The following is a 17,593-nucleotide window of genomic DNA, read 5'->3' as shown; positions in this document are numbered from 1 at the left end:
AAAAGCAAAAGTCAATATAATCATCAGTCAATCAGTCAATATTATCAAAAGCTGTATATAAGCTGATTTACAAGCTGTCACTTGCTTAGTTTAGAGCACAGCATTGTACATGGATAACACCTTGCTGCTGCAGGCGTTTAAATCTGACAGGGAAAGTACCGATTTCAATCAAAATTTTCTCTTGGTGGTTTGTTCACAAGATTGAGGGTCAATCCAAAGCATTTTGACCAGCTGTTTCTGAAATGAAGTAGACACAGATGAGCTCCAGAGATGAGCTCCTACGCTTTTTGGATCAAAGTGTCGTAGGCAGCACTTGGCCACGTTTGCTGAGCGGGTAGAGTAGGTGGCGAGACTGCGGTGCTGCTCATCCATGGAGTGGGGGTGGAGCTAATGATCGCAGAACATATTTTAGAAATGTTTTAAAATTTTATAATCACAACATTCCTTGTACTATCACAGGAAGGAAGGTTGGTAACTACTGATGTCTAATTGTGCTAAATTCCCCCATTTTTTAAGTTTCCTTTTTGCTTTAGTTGGAATACACATTTACAACCATTTGTAACCTGTTTCAGAAGAGGGCCCCCAAAATAATCCAACCGAGTGTCAGACCATGTGGATGATCACACATTCCCTCCAGCAGCTGCCTGGCATCTTGGCATAAATCCTTACCAAATATTTTCTTGGTTCTATAAGATCTTTTCACGATTTTCTGCTGGAATTCATGCCATACACCTATGTAATAACTTTAAGAAATTCTTCATCAGCAATGTTTTACTTCATCTCTGATTTTATTTTTTTATTTGTTATATTATTATGTGTCACTTAATCTGAAGTTTAGTGCATGTCAGTTATAGATTTTTCACTGGGTTTTATTTTATAAATTGCAATGACATACAGGTCAGAGAGTGATCGGATACCTTTTAGTCTTTCCTTGTTTAGATATTTGAACTTTTTTTGTAAAAAAGTTAGAACCCTGGAGGCTGAAAGTTTGAAAGTGCATTCATTGTTTGAACCATTTCAGTTGGTCCATGAGAATCTGAAATGAAATGCAGATGGAGCCAGCTTCTGGCAGACATCAAGTGACACAAGTGTACAATCTCTAAGACTTAGCGTGGACATCCCTCATTTCCCCATTAAGTTAGCATTAAATGAGATGGTGGGAATAGCCAATATCGGACTGCAGAAGAGCTCTTTGACACTCGTTAGTCCCACATACTGGCTCTAAAGATACACAGTGGGTGGTTGCTATTTTAAATGAGGGAGTGATTGCCGCCAGGTGTCTTGGTAGACATAAGAAGAGTGAGTCAGCCAAGCACTGTGCAAGCACAGCTGTGCAGGTCTGTTTTGTGAAATACGCATTCTGACAGCACCTGAGCTACTCCGTCCCAAATACTCTTCTGCTTTTTGTAGTATGTGTGACATGCAACAACTTGATGTTTATTGGCAAATGATTGTACTAAATTCATCTACAAAAATGTTAACACTTCTTTTGAAGCAATCCAAATGCAAGTGCACTTTAATTAAAATTTTTCATTTGTTCGACCAAAGATTTTCCAGTCTTCAGAAAACCACCTTCATACTTGTGCCACTTACATCAAACAATACTTACTGTTGTTATTATGTATTCCCTTACTCGGGATTACTTATGTCTTACATTTTACATATTAGCAGATTACATGGCTGGTATTTGCAGAAGATGTCTGGTTTAAAGACATTTCCCAAGGGTACAACCACAGTAGCCGACCATATCATCAGGGATATGGACCTGCAGCGTTGTGGTTACAAACAACAGTTGCTTGGCCACACAGGCACACTGCTGGCCTCAGCAAATAACATACCACTCCACTCAATTAGCAAAGCAGATAGGATGTTCCCATCAGAGAGAGGCATGTGGATAAAACGGAACTGTCTGTGAAATAGACCGTATTTTAAAATCATATCCGTCTCATGAATAATAAACCTCTGGCAATTTTTTTCCCAAGGAACACCAACAGTAAACGACTGTTACACACTGTACCTCTGCTACTTCGGGGTTTCTCTTCTGTTTCCTGCCTTACAACAGCCAGTGAATGATTTATCATGGACAACGGAGCAAGAGCTACTTGGCTATTCAAAGGAGAGTCAATATTTTAAAACATGCAAACTTACTCTAGAGTGAGGGATGGGATTTTGAGCTTGTCTCTCCTCGACTTCATCTTCTTTCAGAGGTTATAGTTTCTGCCTCCAGACCCCTGTTAACTATCTGCTTGCTGGCTCCTCAGCGGTCTTCACGCGGCAGAGATAAATTCACCGCCCGCTTTCCGGTCATCATTGGGAAGAAACTAAAAATACGAGGCGACAAGCGCTCAGTTTTCCACCAGGCTGTATGTATCTCCAGGGCATCGCCCCTCACTGTAGCGCGCAATTCACTTCACCGATCGTGAGGTTCCGCAGGGCTTACCCCGCACGCGTTTATTATAAATTCTGAGCTGTACAACGAGAATAGCCAAACAAACATTAAACGGAGACAAGTAGGCTAACCGAGTGATGACCGAGAGATGCTGCGGAATCATGAAATCATCATTCCCATGTGACTGGATGGGAGGTGGTGGAGAGAGAGAGAGAGAGAGAGAGAGAAAGAGAGAGAGAGAGAGAGAGAGATTGTGAGGGAACACGGAAACTACATTCCCCAAATTATATTAAAATAATACACTCGAATGTTAAGAAATCTGACATATTTTTATGATTGCTCCTCTGGACATGATATATATGTCTGATGTCCTTATAACGATTACCTATGGTTTGTCTCTAGAAGTTCAGTCTACGCGCAGTTTTTAACATCACTTTTACAGGATGCCAGTAAAACGTGGCGTTTAAACTAGACGTGTTCCCACCTGTACGAAGCCTTAAGAAGTTTTACCTCAGATACCACAGTACCACTGATGATACTTTCTGGTGTGGAATCTGAAGCGTTAAACCATGTGTCGTTTACACGAGCTAATTAACTTGCAAATACATAGCCTATCTACAGGGAACCTCAGTTATTGCTTGGTGACGTACAAAAACCGTCAGTGTCCTCAGAGGCAATTAAAGATAAGGGCGTTTTGATGGCCACAGCGACAAAGTGTGAAAACCCTTCAATCTGCGAACGTTATGTGGGAAATTAAATTTTACTATAATAGGTCGGATTCACAGATTGTTTACCGTTGTTTCCCTGATGGACGAATGAGCCTGCCACAGTAGTCTTCAGGGTTTATATTTTTACATCTAGCACAGGCCTGGAACTTCTCACCACTAGATTTTACAAGCACACTACTCATTGGTAACACAGAGATTGTCCAAGAATATGTGCATTTTCTACTTATCTATATCACATGCCCCCAGCAAATATTATCGTTTTAACTATAGAGTTAAGTACATTTGTGTATACTGTTTTCTCTATGGAAAACTCAGACACCATTGGTTGCTAAGGGGGTTCACAGCAGTTAGTGCTTGTTGCTAGGAGCCAAAGCACAGTCCAAGCCTGACCCTGAGCTGCATCCAGGGAGATAGTCTGCCTGGGATATCATATGCTCACATGGTTAGAAGGATAGTTTTCTCAGTTATCAATCTGATAAAAACACCCACCTCCTGTGGTTTCTTGCAGATCTCCAATGTGCTAAACCCACTGAAACATACACTCATGCTGCAGCTGAACAACAAATCAGGGCTTCTCCAGAGTCTAGTGTGCTCACTTTATTACAGCATTCTCCAAGCACACAACAGCTGGCACTGGACATGTTTGCAAGCTATACTTGTCAGTGAGTTTGCCTTTGTATGTTCTTCCACATGTAACACAACATAAGGATAGTGACCCTGGATAGTTGGTGTGCATGTAAAAACATATTACTTGAAGCCACAAGTATGATGGCTGAAATGTTGCGTAAAGTAATGTAGATACATCATTCACTTCATAAAACATGAAATACTACAATTTTCCAAATAGGATAGAGGGAGTTTCCTTTGAATTCCAACTGGTAGGTCTTTGCCTTGTTTTGCAAAGCTTGCAGCAGCTCAGCTCTGGTCTTTCAGTAACCATGGTGATGGAGGCTTACCTACCCTTTTCTTTTTTTCATGCATAGGTTTTTTCATTAGCCATTTTGAATGGGCATTTCAATAAGCAGAACAAAGCAAAACACACAATGTGTGCTACTGTGCTAGCTGCTGTTGCTGTAATATTAACAGTAAGTATGACACATCAGGTGAATATGTAATTTGGAATAACAGAAATGCTGCAAAACAGCATGTTAGGGTGGGATCTAGCTAATATAAATGTACTGAGCTAAGAAAGTTACACTTACAGATCGCCAGAGGAACAGTGCAAAGTTGTCCTGAGGTGTTTTGAAAAGTAAGCAAGTAAAAACTCAAAGAATACAATTTTTTACATTGAAAATCAGGCTATTATACATTTTCTACCAGGAGCTGTAAAGTGAAATTGATATAAGCCTGTGCCACCTCAGAGGAGATCAATAATCTTGCATGGAATGGGGAGATGATTCTGCAATACCATTCTGAGATGCAGTGGTCTTGTGACTGGATGTGAATTGTCCTCAAATGTTAAAAACATAGCAATATTAATCATGAACAATGAAGCATGAGTTGGAACATATTCATGCTGACATTTTTCTTTGATTTTCATAATTTCAGAGGGCTTTTAATGTTTTTAAGGCTTTAGCCCTACTGATAATGAAAAATGCATTTCAAATGTAAATTTGCAGGACTTATTTTACATTAACTGAAAAGCACCCTCCTACTCCCTGTTAAGCCTGAACCACGTGGTTCTGTTAAGGGCATCTGACTGCAGTAAAGGATGAGCTCAACAGTTCTGGATATACATAATGATCGTACTCACATGCAATAAAACTGATTGACCATTGAGTCACTTCTTTACTGTTTTAAGCAGAAACACACACACATACACACATTAACATTCTGTCTGTGTCTTAAATGCTTATACTTTTATACTTAAATGATTTAAAATGAGCAACCATGTGAAAGAGAATATTGGTTCTCTGTGATAAGAGAAAAGCAACAAAAGGATGCAAACAGTGGAGGAGGCAGATGCCCAGTGGGAGACTGAGGAGCTGATGGCCTCTTCCAGAGATAATTAAAAGCTGCACCATTATCCACTAAATAGGTCATCATCAAAAAAAAGCTTCTTTCAGAGAAAAATCTCAACATGTAGTTAGTTGTTGTACACATGAATAGAAATTATCTAAATTGAGCCTGCACAAAAGCTCTCCTGCTTTTGATATACCAAGACGATTTTTTTTCATGATGCGGGTTACAAAAGTCGAGTTCTAATGAAGTTATAATAGTACTCATTACTTATAGTTTGAGGTCAAAGCAAAAGATGAAGTAATTCTGAAAATCCTAAAAAAGGGGCTACTGAACATTCAACGGAATAAATGTTCTAACTGCTCATCACCATGGAGACTTCCCAGCATACTTTATAAACCAAACTACTTGCATGATCATTCATAACAATGTAAAAAAGCAAATTTAAATCCATATTTAATCCCAAACATTATCATCATCATCTCAGAATCCCATCAATAAAATAAAGGAGTTCAGAAAATATAGCATCATTAACTTAAGTCAAGTTTGCTTTGAGGGTATTAAATTATTTCACTCTTATTATCAAAATGAATATGTCACACTTCACAGAAATAACATCTTGTAATCTGCTCATCAAAAGAGAGAGGGATAATCCACAGTGAAGCACAACAGAACAAAAGGGAAATTAGGACTGCCTTTGAATTATGGCAGAGGTTAGAATTTATCTCAAAGTAAGCATACATGGACAGAGGTCGAGAACTACATGGGTGTACAGATCAAGTTCAGAAACGTCCCGCCTGTGAATTGAACATATACCTGACCTTGCAGCAGTAAAGTCATAAAACGACTTGCACACATGAAATACTTCCTGTTACACAGTGCTTCACCTAAACAGCACAAACCTGAGAACAGCATATAAGCCAGTGGACATCATGCCAGATGTGAGCTGACCCTGGAGCTACAGAGTCTGCTGCAGCAGGCTCAGGACATCTCTGAAATCTCCCCTGTCCCCGCTCAGCTTTAGACCAGTATCCTGAATAAGGTCACGCTACAGCCTGTGCTACTGTGGGCAAGATTTCTAAGAAGTCCTCAAGTTGAAACCAGGACACAGGTTAAGCTTTCAGCAGCAGGAACGTCATGAACCCCCTCTTTACTCACACACTGCCTCTTCTGGGAAGACTGAGCTCCTTCTGCAATCAAAAACACAAAAGCAAACATCATCACGGGGAAACTGTATGCACATTACTCTTTTAGGACTGAAGGTAATCTGTTGCAAAGCAACCATGCCAACCGTGCAAATTATGAGATATAGACAGAGTTGGGGAGTAACAGAATACATGTAACGGCATTACGTATTTAAAATACAAAATAGGCTATGAGTAACTGTATTCCGTTACTTTACCATTTAAATTGATGGTACTCAAATTACAGTTACATTTTAAACATATTTAGATTACTTTTTTCATTTCATTTAATTAATTTATTTATTTCATTTAATGTTTATTCAGTTGGAAAATCTATCCAATGATAGGCAACTCCGGGGTGTATCTCCCATATGCCTCTCACGGGAAAAAGCGCGCAGCCTGCCTGACTCACAAGACAGTAGAATGGAGAGTGAGACAGAAAGCAACCAGTGCAACACATTTATGTCATGGAAATACTGGGACCATACTTACTTCCAAATTTGGCAAAGGTCGCAACATAATGGTACATTGCAAGCTGTGTTTGCCAGCAACCAAACTGCTATCCGCTTCATAAGAGTCAACCTCTAACCGGAAGAAGCATCTTGAAATAAGTTCTCTTTTTCATTATTTAACATAATATTGATCGCTAGCTAGCTATCTTACATAGTTTGGCTGCACTGGATTAGCTATTCAGATAGCTAGTAGGCTAGTAGGTATAGTATTAAAGCTGACTACCTAACGAGTAGACAGTGAAAAAACAAGTGAAATTTCACATGTGCAAAACTGTGATTACTCCAACAATTTTACACTACACATATTATACATTAAATTGTTAAGCTACTCCTTTCTCACTCACAATGCATTTAGGGTGGCTCGTGCCTTTTCTAACTCATGTTTTCACGTAGTCTAATGTAGGCCTACAGTTTTTGAATTAACATTTACAATTCAGAAGAAACTGCTATGAAATGCCCATAGACTTAACATGGGGGTGCCAAAATGTTAGCCACAACAATGCTAAGTGAACATTCTAAAAATAACCGCTCAGAACCTTAGTCGGATGAACATTCTTTAAAAACCCGTTAAGAAAGTAATCCAACGTATTTGGATTACCTTAATTACTTTGAGTACTCTAACAGAATACGTTACAAATGACATTTTAGGGCAAGTATTCTGTAATCTGTAGTGGAATACACATTAAAAGTAACCCTCCCAACTCTGGATATAGATGCATGCAAACTATCCACAAGATGGCACTGGGGTGGTATTTGTAATTACAGAACTACATATCTTTTTCAACAGATAAGCAGTGTCTACAAAATTGCCTTTCTTATCTGGTTAATCAAATCAGTTTACACTAGTGAAATAGTGAAAATGGAAGTAACACAAAAATAACCAAAGTAACATCATATCTTGCCACATCCTTAGATCAGGCTGATATTGGTTTCAGGCCTGGTTTCTTTTCACTTTTTCAATATGAATGTATGTCAATATAGCTGGTCACTGAAATATTGAGTGTTTTTATGTAGAGTTCAAGCATATCCATTTAATGTACAAAGTAAATACATCAGAAGAAAGGAGAAAAATAAATATATTCATACAGCTGATTTGCAGAATGGTTAGGACATTGATGAATTCATCCTGTCACATGTATAACCCATCTAATGTTTTTACTTGTTTTGGACTGGAATAGCAAAAATAATATATTCTGTTGTACAGCAAAGAATAAGTCATGACAGAATGAAAGACAATTTAAAGCATGTGAATAAACTGTGGTAGCTGGAAGCTGCTGAGAGAGTACAGCAGATGAGTGTATACAATGCTGGAATGAGTCTTATAGCTTCAGCTCTGACAGCTGTGTAACTAGCACCAACAATTAATGTAGCATGAAGATAACTGTGAATTAGCAGGAATGCTACAATGTCCATCCACCTTTGAGTGCGTGGGTGTGTGTGTGTGTGTCTGTGGTTTTGCTGGAGTAGGCCCATACTAGCTTAATATTCATGTTCCCCACATTGCTTGAAAAGTGTAAGAATTAAATATATATACAGTGGTAGAGACCTAGGCAGCCATAGTTTCAAAGCACACAAAAAGGAACACCTGCTGTTTTATCTTCATATTGATATAACTCTGCTGAAGCTGAGATGCAGAGAGTAATAATTGACATTTAATAAATCATAAACCCAGCACACACTAAAGAAACACAAGGCTCATCTATTGAAGGTTTGGTAGACCAAAGTCCTGTTAATTCATGCATAGCAGTATTCAAGATGACATGGATACACCTTTGCATGCGAACCCATTTTCCAGATGGTCATAATAATCATAATTTCCAAGATGATATCAGTTAAATTCAAAATTAGATCAAGATTCATATGCCATCTGAGAGGTTAAACCTAACTTCTGTTGATGCAATGAAATGAATTTCAAAATGTGATGAAAATCTGAAAACACAGAATTAAATCCACATAATAAGTACAAAACACCTTAGCTATTTCAAGAACATTATGTAATGGAACAGTAATGTATAAAGTCAAATATATTTGATTATCTCTATGTAAGTCACAAACAGCTCTTGTCATAAGCATTTGACATTTGATGAGTGAAATAATATAGTTTCATAACAAATTGAGAGATAACTATACATATTCCATTTATTTTTGCTATTCTCTTGCTGTTAGAAGGGCTACAGCTATGACTTGAGTTTCTGTAGTTGTTTTGTATTCGACAATGACCTTACAAATTGAATTTGCACTGTCTCAATACTTTGTATAAAAATACAATCGATCTTCTTTCCAAACGTGAAGTTACCTGTAGCCTTCTTCTCTTTATGTATCTTGCGGTACGTGCACTTCCTTTCTGACTCTGACAGTCCACAGACAGACGGCTCGCAGTCCCTTGCCTTTGCTCATACGTTTCCATGTCAAAAACTGCTCTGTCTGTATGGTACAGCTGTGAGCTGACATAGGACCTTAAGCTGGTTTGTCTCTGTCCAGCCACAACACTGTTGCTCTGTAATGATTAAGTGCCTTTTTTGACAGGAAGTGGACACTTTTCAATCTTACGCCATCATGTTCAGGCTTTGCTGCCATTGGGTAGTTAGTTGATCATTTTAAAATCATTTGAAAGGCTTCTTCCTTCCATTGAGATCACAGTGCTGAAGTTCAAAGACTCAGTGTTCATACGTATTCATTAAAATAATAATAATCTAGTAAATATTTTCCACAGGCAACTACTGTGTCAGCTTGAAACACCTGTATGAAATGTAGTCAGTTTCATAAGTCAACCATTAAGGCAACACTCCACTATCACTAAGGCAACACTCCACTCCCACTAAGTTTTACTGTAATACTACTTCAGTAACCTGAAAATTCTGTTAGAGTTGTATGCAATCACTGAAGGCCATTGAGGTCTCCAAGTAGAAAATAACAACAGGGTTTCATTTTGATGGTGTTGTGTTGTGATAACATCTTTCTTCCTTTAATCCTTGACACACAATTTCAGAAATTACTGGTGACCTTTAGTTCATAATCTTGTGAAGGCATGACAAACAAAAAAATTCTTTGAAACTTATCAGGGATGCAAAAGGGGAAAGTAAAGGCTAGCAGGACTGATTGTAGAAATGCAGTGTGTGCATCGGGTTTTGTTTTAAAGGTTTTTCCATATCCTGTCTTGAAAGTGTGCTGTGTCAGCATGTGGCAGAGGCTGTCTATGTTCTTTTGCCTCTCACGTGTATCTGTGGCTGACAGACAGAGGCAGGGTGTTTATCAAGCTAAGGACGCTCTTCCTCTCCCTCCCTCTCTTGCTTGCTTGCTCACTTTTCCCCCTGAAAAGGTAGTGGTGGGAAAACACTAGCCCACCCCTCCATATCCTTCCTAGTAATTCCAATGGATCAAGAATCTCCCAGATGTCACCATAGCAACTGGTGATGCAAATACCCACAACCCCCCTCTGTGCTGCAACCACCCACACCCTTCTTCACAAATCAAACTGCTGTATGATGGGATGCTAATCAACCAACAGTTCTTTTTAGATAAAAAAAGGTCAACAACAAGCACTAAATGATTACGTTGGCAGAGATACCTCCTTTTAAAATAAATCAACAGATCAGCAAAACTGCGTTTGAAAGGAGTGCATTTGTCAGTAAAATGCATGAAATAACTTGTTTCTAAAATATGCTCTTCATACGTTGCATACAGCAGACGTACTATACCACAATTAGGCATATCCACAGTAGACAGTAGCCTACATTTCCTTTCAAACACTGTATATAGATGTTACTGATCTGTACAACTACTTTCCGAACGCGCCGATTCATCACTGATATTAAATGAAGATACAGATCTGCCATTACCTTTACTAAACAATTTATAAAACTACAAAAACACGAATGATAACAGAAAAGATAGTCGCCTATTACTTTGTTCTAATCTGACTTCTGGTGAAATAAAATCAAAAATCAAATCATCCAGCGTTATTTGTCCCGTCGCTTTCGCTGTTGTGCACGAACAAATGCGGTAAAATATTCAATAGCTAATACAAGATTTCCAGTGATCACATGAATGGAAATTAATTTCTTTTTTGTGACACGCGCATATAATTGCAATGTTAAAACTGTCCTGTAGTTCGTTATATATAGCAAAAGACAGTTTATAGTTTACTCATACAGTTTTAAACGATTTATTTGTCCCGGGAATCTTAGCAAAACGCTTCTCACACTGGGTAATCAAAGAGTTGCGCCTATAGTGAAAGAACGCTTTCATTTAACGTTACGCACAACGATCGACGGCGTCGAGACTGGGCGGAGTTCTGTGTACTGTAGTGAATGCAGCTGAAGTCAATGGGAAAACCCATTCAAGCTGCAATACAGAATGGACTCCAGTGACTGAAGCGTCCGTGCACCAAAGGTACAATTCAACAGGTACCTCCCAAGCCGATTGATACTTTTAATGGCTTCATCAGATAATATCTGTACTGAGAAATCGACAGCGTTAAGGCGTATGTATCTGAGTTAGAGAAACAGCAAATGTCTGAACTCTGAGCAACATGACCTCCGACACAATAATCATTTATTATAATAGGTAGGTGTCATTGTAACGCGGTGTGTAAATATTTAGCTCATGTGATACAGAAACTGGCATCATTCGATTTAAGAAACATTATGGTGACTACTATAAAATATTTATTTTTGTTACTAAGTAGTTAACCAGTGTATGTCTAGGTCGGTTCCTACCTGCAGTCCACGACGTCTCAGAATATTTGGTTCATCCATTGCTGAATAAAAAAGAGGAGAAATGATTGTAGCGGTATTTGTCTGCTTCCCTGTTTTATTCAGCCCATACTGAGTCTCTCGGATATCAGTGGGCATAGAAGTGTAGTCCGGCTTCTGTCGCAGGCGCTCAGTCGACTATACAAGACAAGCTTTCTCGTCTCCCATTTGCACGCCGTGCAGTCAGCTGACCATACAAAGAGTTTGAATGAATTCTCATGGCCCGATCTGCCATGGATTTGGTGAGTAAAAAGGACCATGATCCCTAGGGTACCAATTCTTTTTTTTTTTTTACCCCTGTTTGAAAAACTATAAGAATAAATAAGGGTGAACCTGGAACTGGACTCAAACGTGTTCCTGTGCCTGCCTGTTAATTTGTGTGTTCAGCACATAAGCATGGTTTTGATCACCTTTCATTTATCTACACTGGGGCTGTTTATTTAACTAAACTACATACGCGTATTGGCATGTGCTTTAAATCATACTTACAATTTTTAGCTCTGTAGTTGATGTTATTTTAGTGTTGCTCAGGAACATTAACCCAGGTCCATATTACCGGCATACTTTTAAAAGGTAAACACAGTTCATCGTAGTAATATTACATCCACCTCCTTAACAATACGAGATATAATGTAGTATGAGAGACAAATAACAAAGGCAAAATAATACCTTCAATTTACAGTATATATTGCAACTTCCCAGTGGACCCACAGAAAATCAAAAAGCAGGAGTAGCAGTCAAGCAGTCAGGTTCTTCTCATTACCCCCCCACCCCCCACCCCCCACCCCACAACACCCCACCACCACCACCACCAACACCAGACACATACACACACACACACACACACACACCAATTTCAGTGGTTGCAGTCCTTTGGAGAAGAACCAAACTTTTAATAGCCAGACTCAGAGTGACATCAGAATTCAAAATTTTTGAACACAACAAAAAGTGTCTCTTATGTCGTACAGCACTATCATTGATCCAGGCCAACCCCATGAGTGACTCTTTGTCTGGGCCTTCTGCTTTCAAACAGGCATGGATTCAGTCTCTGGGTACAGACCCGGCCCCCATGAACAATGTCCCAATGTTCCTCCAGCCTCACAACTGAAACGAGGGGGTGGAAGGACGGGGGCAGCGGCAGGGGATCAGTCCTGTCTCTGATCTGAAAGTCATCTTCAGTGTTTACAGTTGTCTCCTTTTTTATCTCTTTAAGTCAATAAAAATATTTCCTCCACTGTTCTCCTCTGATCAGCATGAATGAATGAATGGAAGATCACGCTAATGGATGTACAGATCTAAACTGTTGTGATGTCTTTGTCCTTCTTGAATAGTTTTGCATTAATTTGCTGTTGAAGTGTTAAAGGCCCCAGACTATCTAGATGTACTTACAACATAGCTGAGAGATGACAGGACTGATATTGTTAGCCCTTCTTAGAGGAACTACTTGGACATGAACAGGGTGGGGGGGTGGGTGCTAAGTTATGTTCTGTGAGGTACTGCAGGACACCACACATAATCTTGATATTAAGATAAGATATTAAAAATATATTCATGTTACAGTATAGCCAGCCAAGCAAGACTAAGACAGGTCAGATGAATGTTTTTCACTGATTCTGAGTAATTCTACACAAACTTTAAAGGTATACTGATGTTTACTCGTCATCTCTGAATCAACAGGATTTGCAAAAATGCCAGGACATATTTTAAAAGGCTGCCTCCTTCAGTAGCTGATATGTTTTACAAATGTCTGAAAAAGGAACAGTTTCCGTGAGAAATGCTGAAAATGTAATTATGTCCCCAAATGATATGCAGAGGGGACGGAAAACCCAGCCGGGAGCACAGAATTCCACCTCACTGTAAACACAATATATAATTGAAGAAGTGCAGTTCTACAGCAGAAAGGATTTTTTTCTGCTCATATGCACAAAAGGATGGCAGAGTCATCTCACAGTGGGCCTAACCTCACTAGCTCCATATTCTAAATGAGATGTGATCATTGCTAACAATTCTGAGAGATTGGAGTGACTCAAATGGGCAGCCTGGAAACTTCACATCCATGAGTTACAACCCGTGGATGAGCGCAGCAGAACCAAATTAATTACAACCCTACTTGGCAGCCTGCCCTCTTACATAATGTGCGGCCTCATGCAGATGGCCGCATAAAGGGCTTATATCTTGTTCATGGAGACACAAGGATAAAGCAAGCTGCAGCCTTTACCAGCTTGAATATGTATGCAAGTCAGGAACTGTGGAGTGTCCACAAACTGGACATATAAAGATGAGCAAAACAATGGAACTGGTTGGCACTGGTTAATCTGCTTGAAAATAACAGTCCTTCTACTAACTGCCAGAGGTACTTCCTTGCACCTCTTCTCTGAGGCAGCTGTGTGAAGAAGGGGGGAACTGACTGTATTTTGTATTTAACCAAAGTAAATTTAAAACAAGTGACTTTGGGTCACTAACACAATAGTTCAAAGTTTAAAGCTAAACCTTCATAGGAAATAGTTACAAGGGAAAGAGAACAAAAAACACGCCTCCCTAAAAACTGTTTAGCAGAAACATTTAAACTGAATATTGACAAAATGTCCGTGAATAAACTTTTATATTAGGGTTGTATCTCATGCCCTCCCAATGTGCTCAGATGCTGATCATGTGACTAAGGCACAATCAAGGACATATCCAAGTCAGGAAGTCTCTTTACTACTATTTAACACAAATTTATGGTGTTTCAAACTGAAGAAAAACCCTACCACATATGGTCACATATGATCTTTTTAGAGCCTCTGTTTTAGAGTCTTTAGACTTGCCAGCTGTCCCACATCTCCCTCCTGTTAATCTGTTCAGTGTCCTCTTTCATTATCCTTTGTCCTACCAAAGACTGAAACCTGGCTAATACAGGGATCATAGGCACACATCTACACAGACCTGACAGATCAAAAGTAGTCATCACACAACACAGGGAAAGTTGTGAACAATTGTACATACACCAGTTCACAAAACCATCCATCATCAGTTAATCTCCAATGTTTGTGCTGCTGAGCTGGTAGGAGTACATGTCAGATATTTGTGAAGTGCAGTGTGTGCAAATTGTAATTTCCCATGTTCTGCAGTTGGTAACACCACTTCTAAAAACAGTACCAGGCATAAGCCATTTGACACACCAACATCACTGGAGTAGACTGGCAATGAATACCATCTGTGCAACCATGGTGTGTTATAACACTACAGCAGTGAAGTGCAGCTATTTCATGAACTGTGCCTTGTCTGTTTGTGCAGGTACATGCCCTGACCACACAAAAATAACTCTCAGTCTGATGGTAGCAAGGAGGAAACAGACTCAGGTCTGTTAACGTGCAGTAAGGTTATTCTTTTTCAGTTTTACTTTTATGCTTTTACTGGGACATAAGCTCAAATATGTCAAACGTCAAATAAAGAGTACACATCTCTGAATGATATGTCTGGAGGATTCCTCTCATTCTAAATTAAAATACACAATTGATGGATGTCAAAAGGGTATGTGTTTGCTCTTGTTGAATCAACTCCTGAAATGTGTTGCTTACTACGCAGTAAACGTGTAGGAGTTTACCAGAAATGCAGAGCAAAATCTGGACTGAAAGCAGGCAATGAAACAGCTTTGTACTGTAGTAAGTATGTCAGAGAAACCATCATGGTGTACTCTCATTAAAAGGAATGTTAAGTAAGGAGAGAATGGACCATGAAGCAATCATGTGATAGAGTGCAAAGGTATACATTTTCTTCTTGGTTGGGAACATCAAGACAGAATACAAGGTGAACAAATAAGCAAAAAAGTTAGGAACTCAAATGAATCTTGAGTTTGGGGAAATGGGAATTGCACCGTTTGGGGGAGTGGACAGTTTCAGGGTTTAAATCCTGTTTCCTACAAATTTCTCCTTTGCCATGAAATTGCAACGCAGTGCTATGTACATGTTTTACCATCATGGCATTATTTTTTGTTACAGTCCTTTTCTCTTGCAAATGTTCCTCTGCCCCAGCTACAGCCCTGCATTATACATAATTTTCTCTGTGCTTTATGTGTGAGAATTGTTTTGGCATCCGCCAGCCTTGACCAATGAAGGTCAGTACTCTGCTCTGCTGTTCTGCTCAGTTGTAAATATCACATTAGAAACTTTGCTAAAATGCCCTCTGAAAAATAACAGAAGCTATTTCACAAAAATTGCTTCATGTACTAGAAGACAAATAGGTTTTAATAGAAACTTAATGGGCTTTAATATAAACTGTGAACTGTAGATAGCTTGGAAGCATCGATGCACTAATCAGAGTACAATGATGCTTTGAATGTGACAGTCATAAACCTTCCAGTAGTAAACCATTACACAATACAGCTTGGTGCAAATGACAACAGTGAAAAAAGAAAACAGCAGAAGTAAATTTGTGTACGACTCACAAAGTCCTTGATCAGTATTGTGACGTCACAGGAAGTCCATTCTTGCTCCTTTCTGTCCCCTGTCATCATTACTTCCCCTGTAGCACTTTCCTGTGCCCTCCCCCATCAATTGACATTGTCCCCTCCCCCATGAGTTGTGTGGTTTGTGGTTATAGAGCAGCTTGCTGTGCTCTTTACCTGAGAGAGAACGAAAACACATTTACGTTATTTGTCATAGAAAGGTTTCGTTTACAAGAAGGGCAACTGAAACTCTTGTGAAGCAGTAAATGCTCTCACTTAGCACTGCTTCTCATGCCAAACAGACCCTTGCGAGCTGTCATAGGACTAGTTCTCATTCCTTGGACCTTTTTCACAACATTTTTTGTCAAGGGAGGCCATTTATGGGATGGAGGCAGAGGCACTTTTTATGATGGTTGCTTTGGTCGTAGTGGATGGTATGATAAGATTCAGATTAGATTACATTCAGTTACATGAATATATGAGAGAACCTGCTTTGTCTGCTACAACAAAACCATAAAAATCAGATAATGTTACAGAAAGGGGAAGCTTTTGGTCATGCAGGAACAGTTTATGAATGGATTCAAAACCTGCCACTGAGATGGATTTAAAACACCTTGCGGCAAGATAATCTGCCTGCCAAAGACACATACATGTCTCTTTACATTGGGGAGATGACATCACATACCTTCTCAACTATGCCTAATTTAAATTCATTTTGAGAAATGGAGGTCACAGTTATGGTTTAGCTGGAAAGCTGTTGAATACTGTCTGGCATCCAAATGTTGCCTTGCTTGTATTGCAACATGTTTGTACTACAATGATGTACTACTTGACAGTGTTTGGAATGTGGTAGTACAGTATTACATTGGGTCTCTGATTATTTCAGTGTTCTCTTGATGCAGTTTTCAAAGGAGCGACAACTGAAGCCCCATCTGATCTTCAATGCTACAAGAAGACCACAAAATCAGATGAAGACTTTACATGTACATGGAGTCACGGGACTTACTGTGAGAATAACACCTACAGACTTCACTATTGGTGAGTTAACTGCAGACCCCTGCCTCACTTTGATATAAGTAGTGTATGTACATCTGATGCACCCCTGTCAATAAAGAGAACTTAACCCTGGTCTTCACCAGTTTCGGTGGAGAGACGAAGCCTTATCACTGCCATCACAGTGATGTTACGGGGGTCTGTTCCCTTATTTTGGTTCGGGAAAATCTTCTTGCCAAGAGGAAGATAGATGTGTGGGTGGAGGTTGACCCGGGCAACAGAAGCTGTAACTCAACCATCTTCTCTGCGATTTTTGATTATCAAGGTAAATGAGTCTTTCTTACTTGTGTAGACTGAAGTTGTGGTAATTAAACTGGAGTCAGCAGCACTATAGGGTAATTAACCTTCATGTTTTGGAGTACTGATCAAATGGGCACAGTACAAGTTTGTTATGTAAAATTTTCAGTTGTCAGTCAAATGCTGGTATGTATGTATTTTTCTTTGTTGTGAATAGTTGAGGAGGTTGATGTGAAATGTAACCAGAAAAAACATGTTCATCCGTGAGCATATTTTTGTCAGTTTTGCTTCATATTTGTGCTTTTTCTATTTTTTTCTGCAGTTAAATATGATGCTTCTTATATTGAGAGC

At 39.2% G+C, this 17,593-nt stretch overlaps 1 protein-coding gene across 2 annotated transcripts in view; it reads right to left on the bottom strand.

Moving 5' to 3' along the window:
* The window catches only part of mast3b (microtubule associated serine/threonine kinase 3b), a 42,053-nt gene extending 39,502 nt beyond the window's left edge, over positions 1-2,551 (bottom strand). For both annotated transcript variants that reach the window (XM_036520895.1, XM_036520896.1), the window contains exon 1: positions 2,149-2,551. In XM_036520895.1, coding sequence (XP_036376788.1) covers positions 2,149-2,195 — 47 coding nt within the window. In that variant the 5' untranslated portion in view covers positions 2,196-2,551. The remainder of the gene's footprint in view (positions 1-2,148) is intronic.
* Positions 2,552-17,593: the final 15,042 nt, after the last annotated feature.

Source organism: Megalops cyprinoides, chromosome 2 (genome assembly GCF_013368585.1).
Source record: "Megalops cyprinoides isolate fMegCyp1 chromosome 2, fMegCyp1.pri, whole genome shotgun sequence".
NCBI lineage: Eukaryota > Metazoa > Chordata > Actinopteri > Elopiformes > Megalopidae > Megalops > Megalops cyprinoides.
This window is presented reverse-complemented; position numbering and strand designations above follow the sequence as displayed.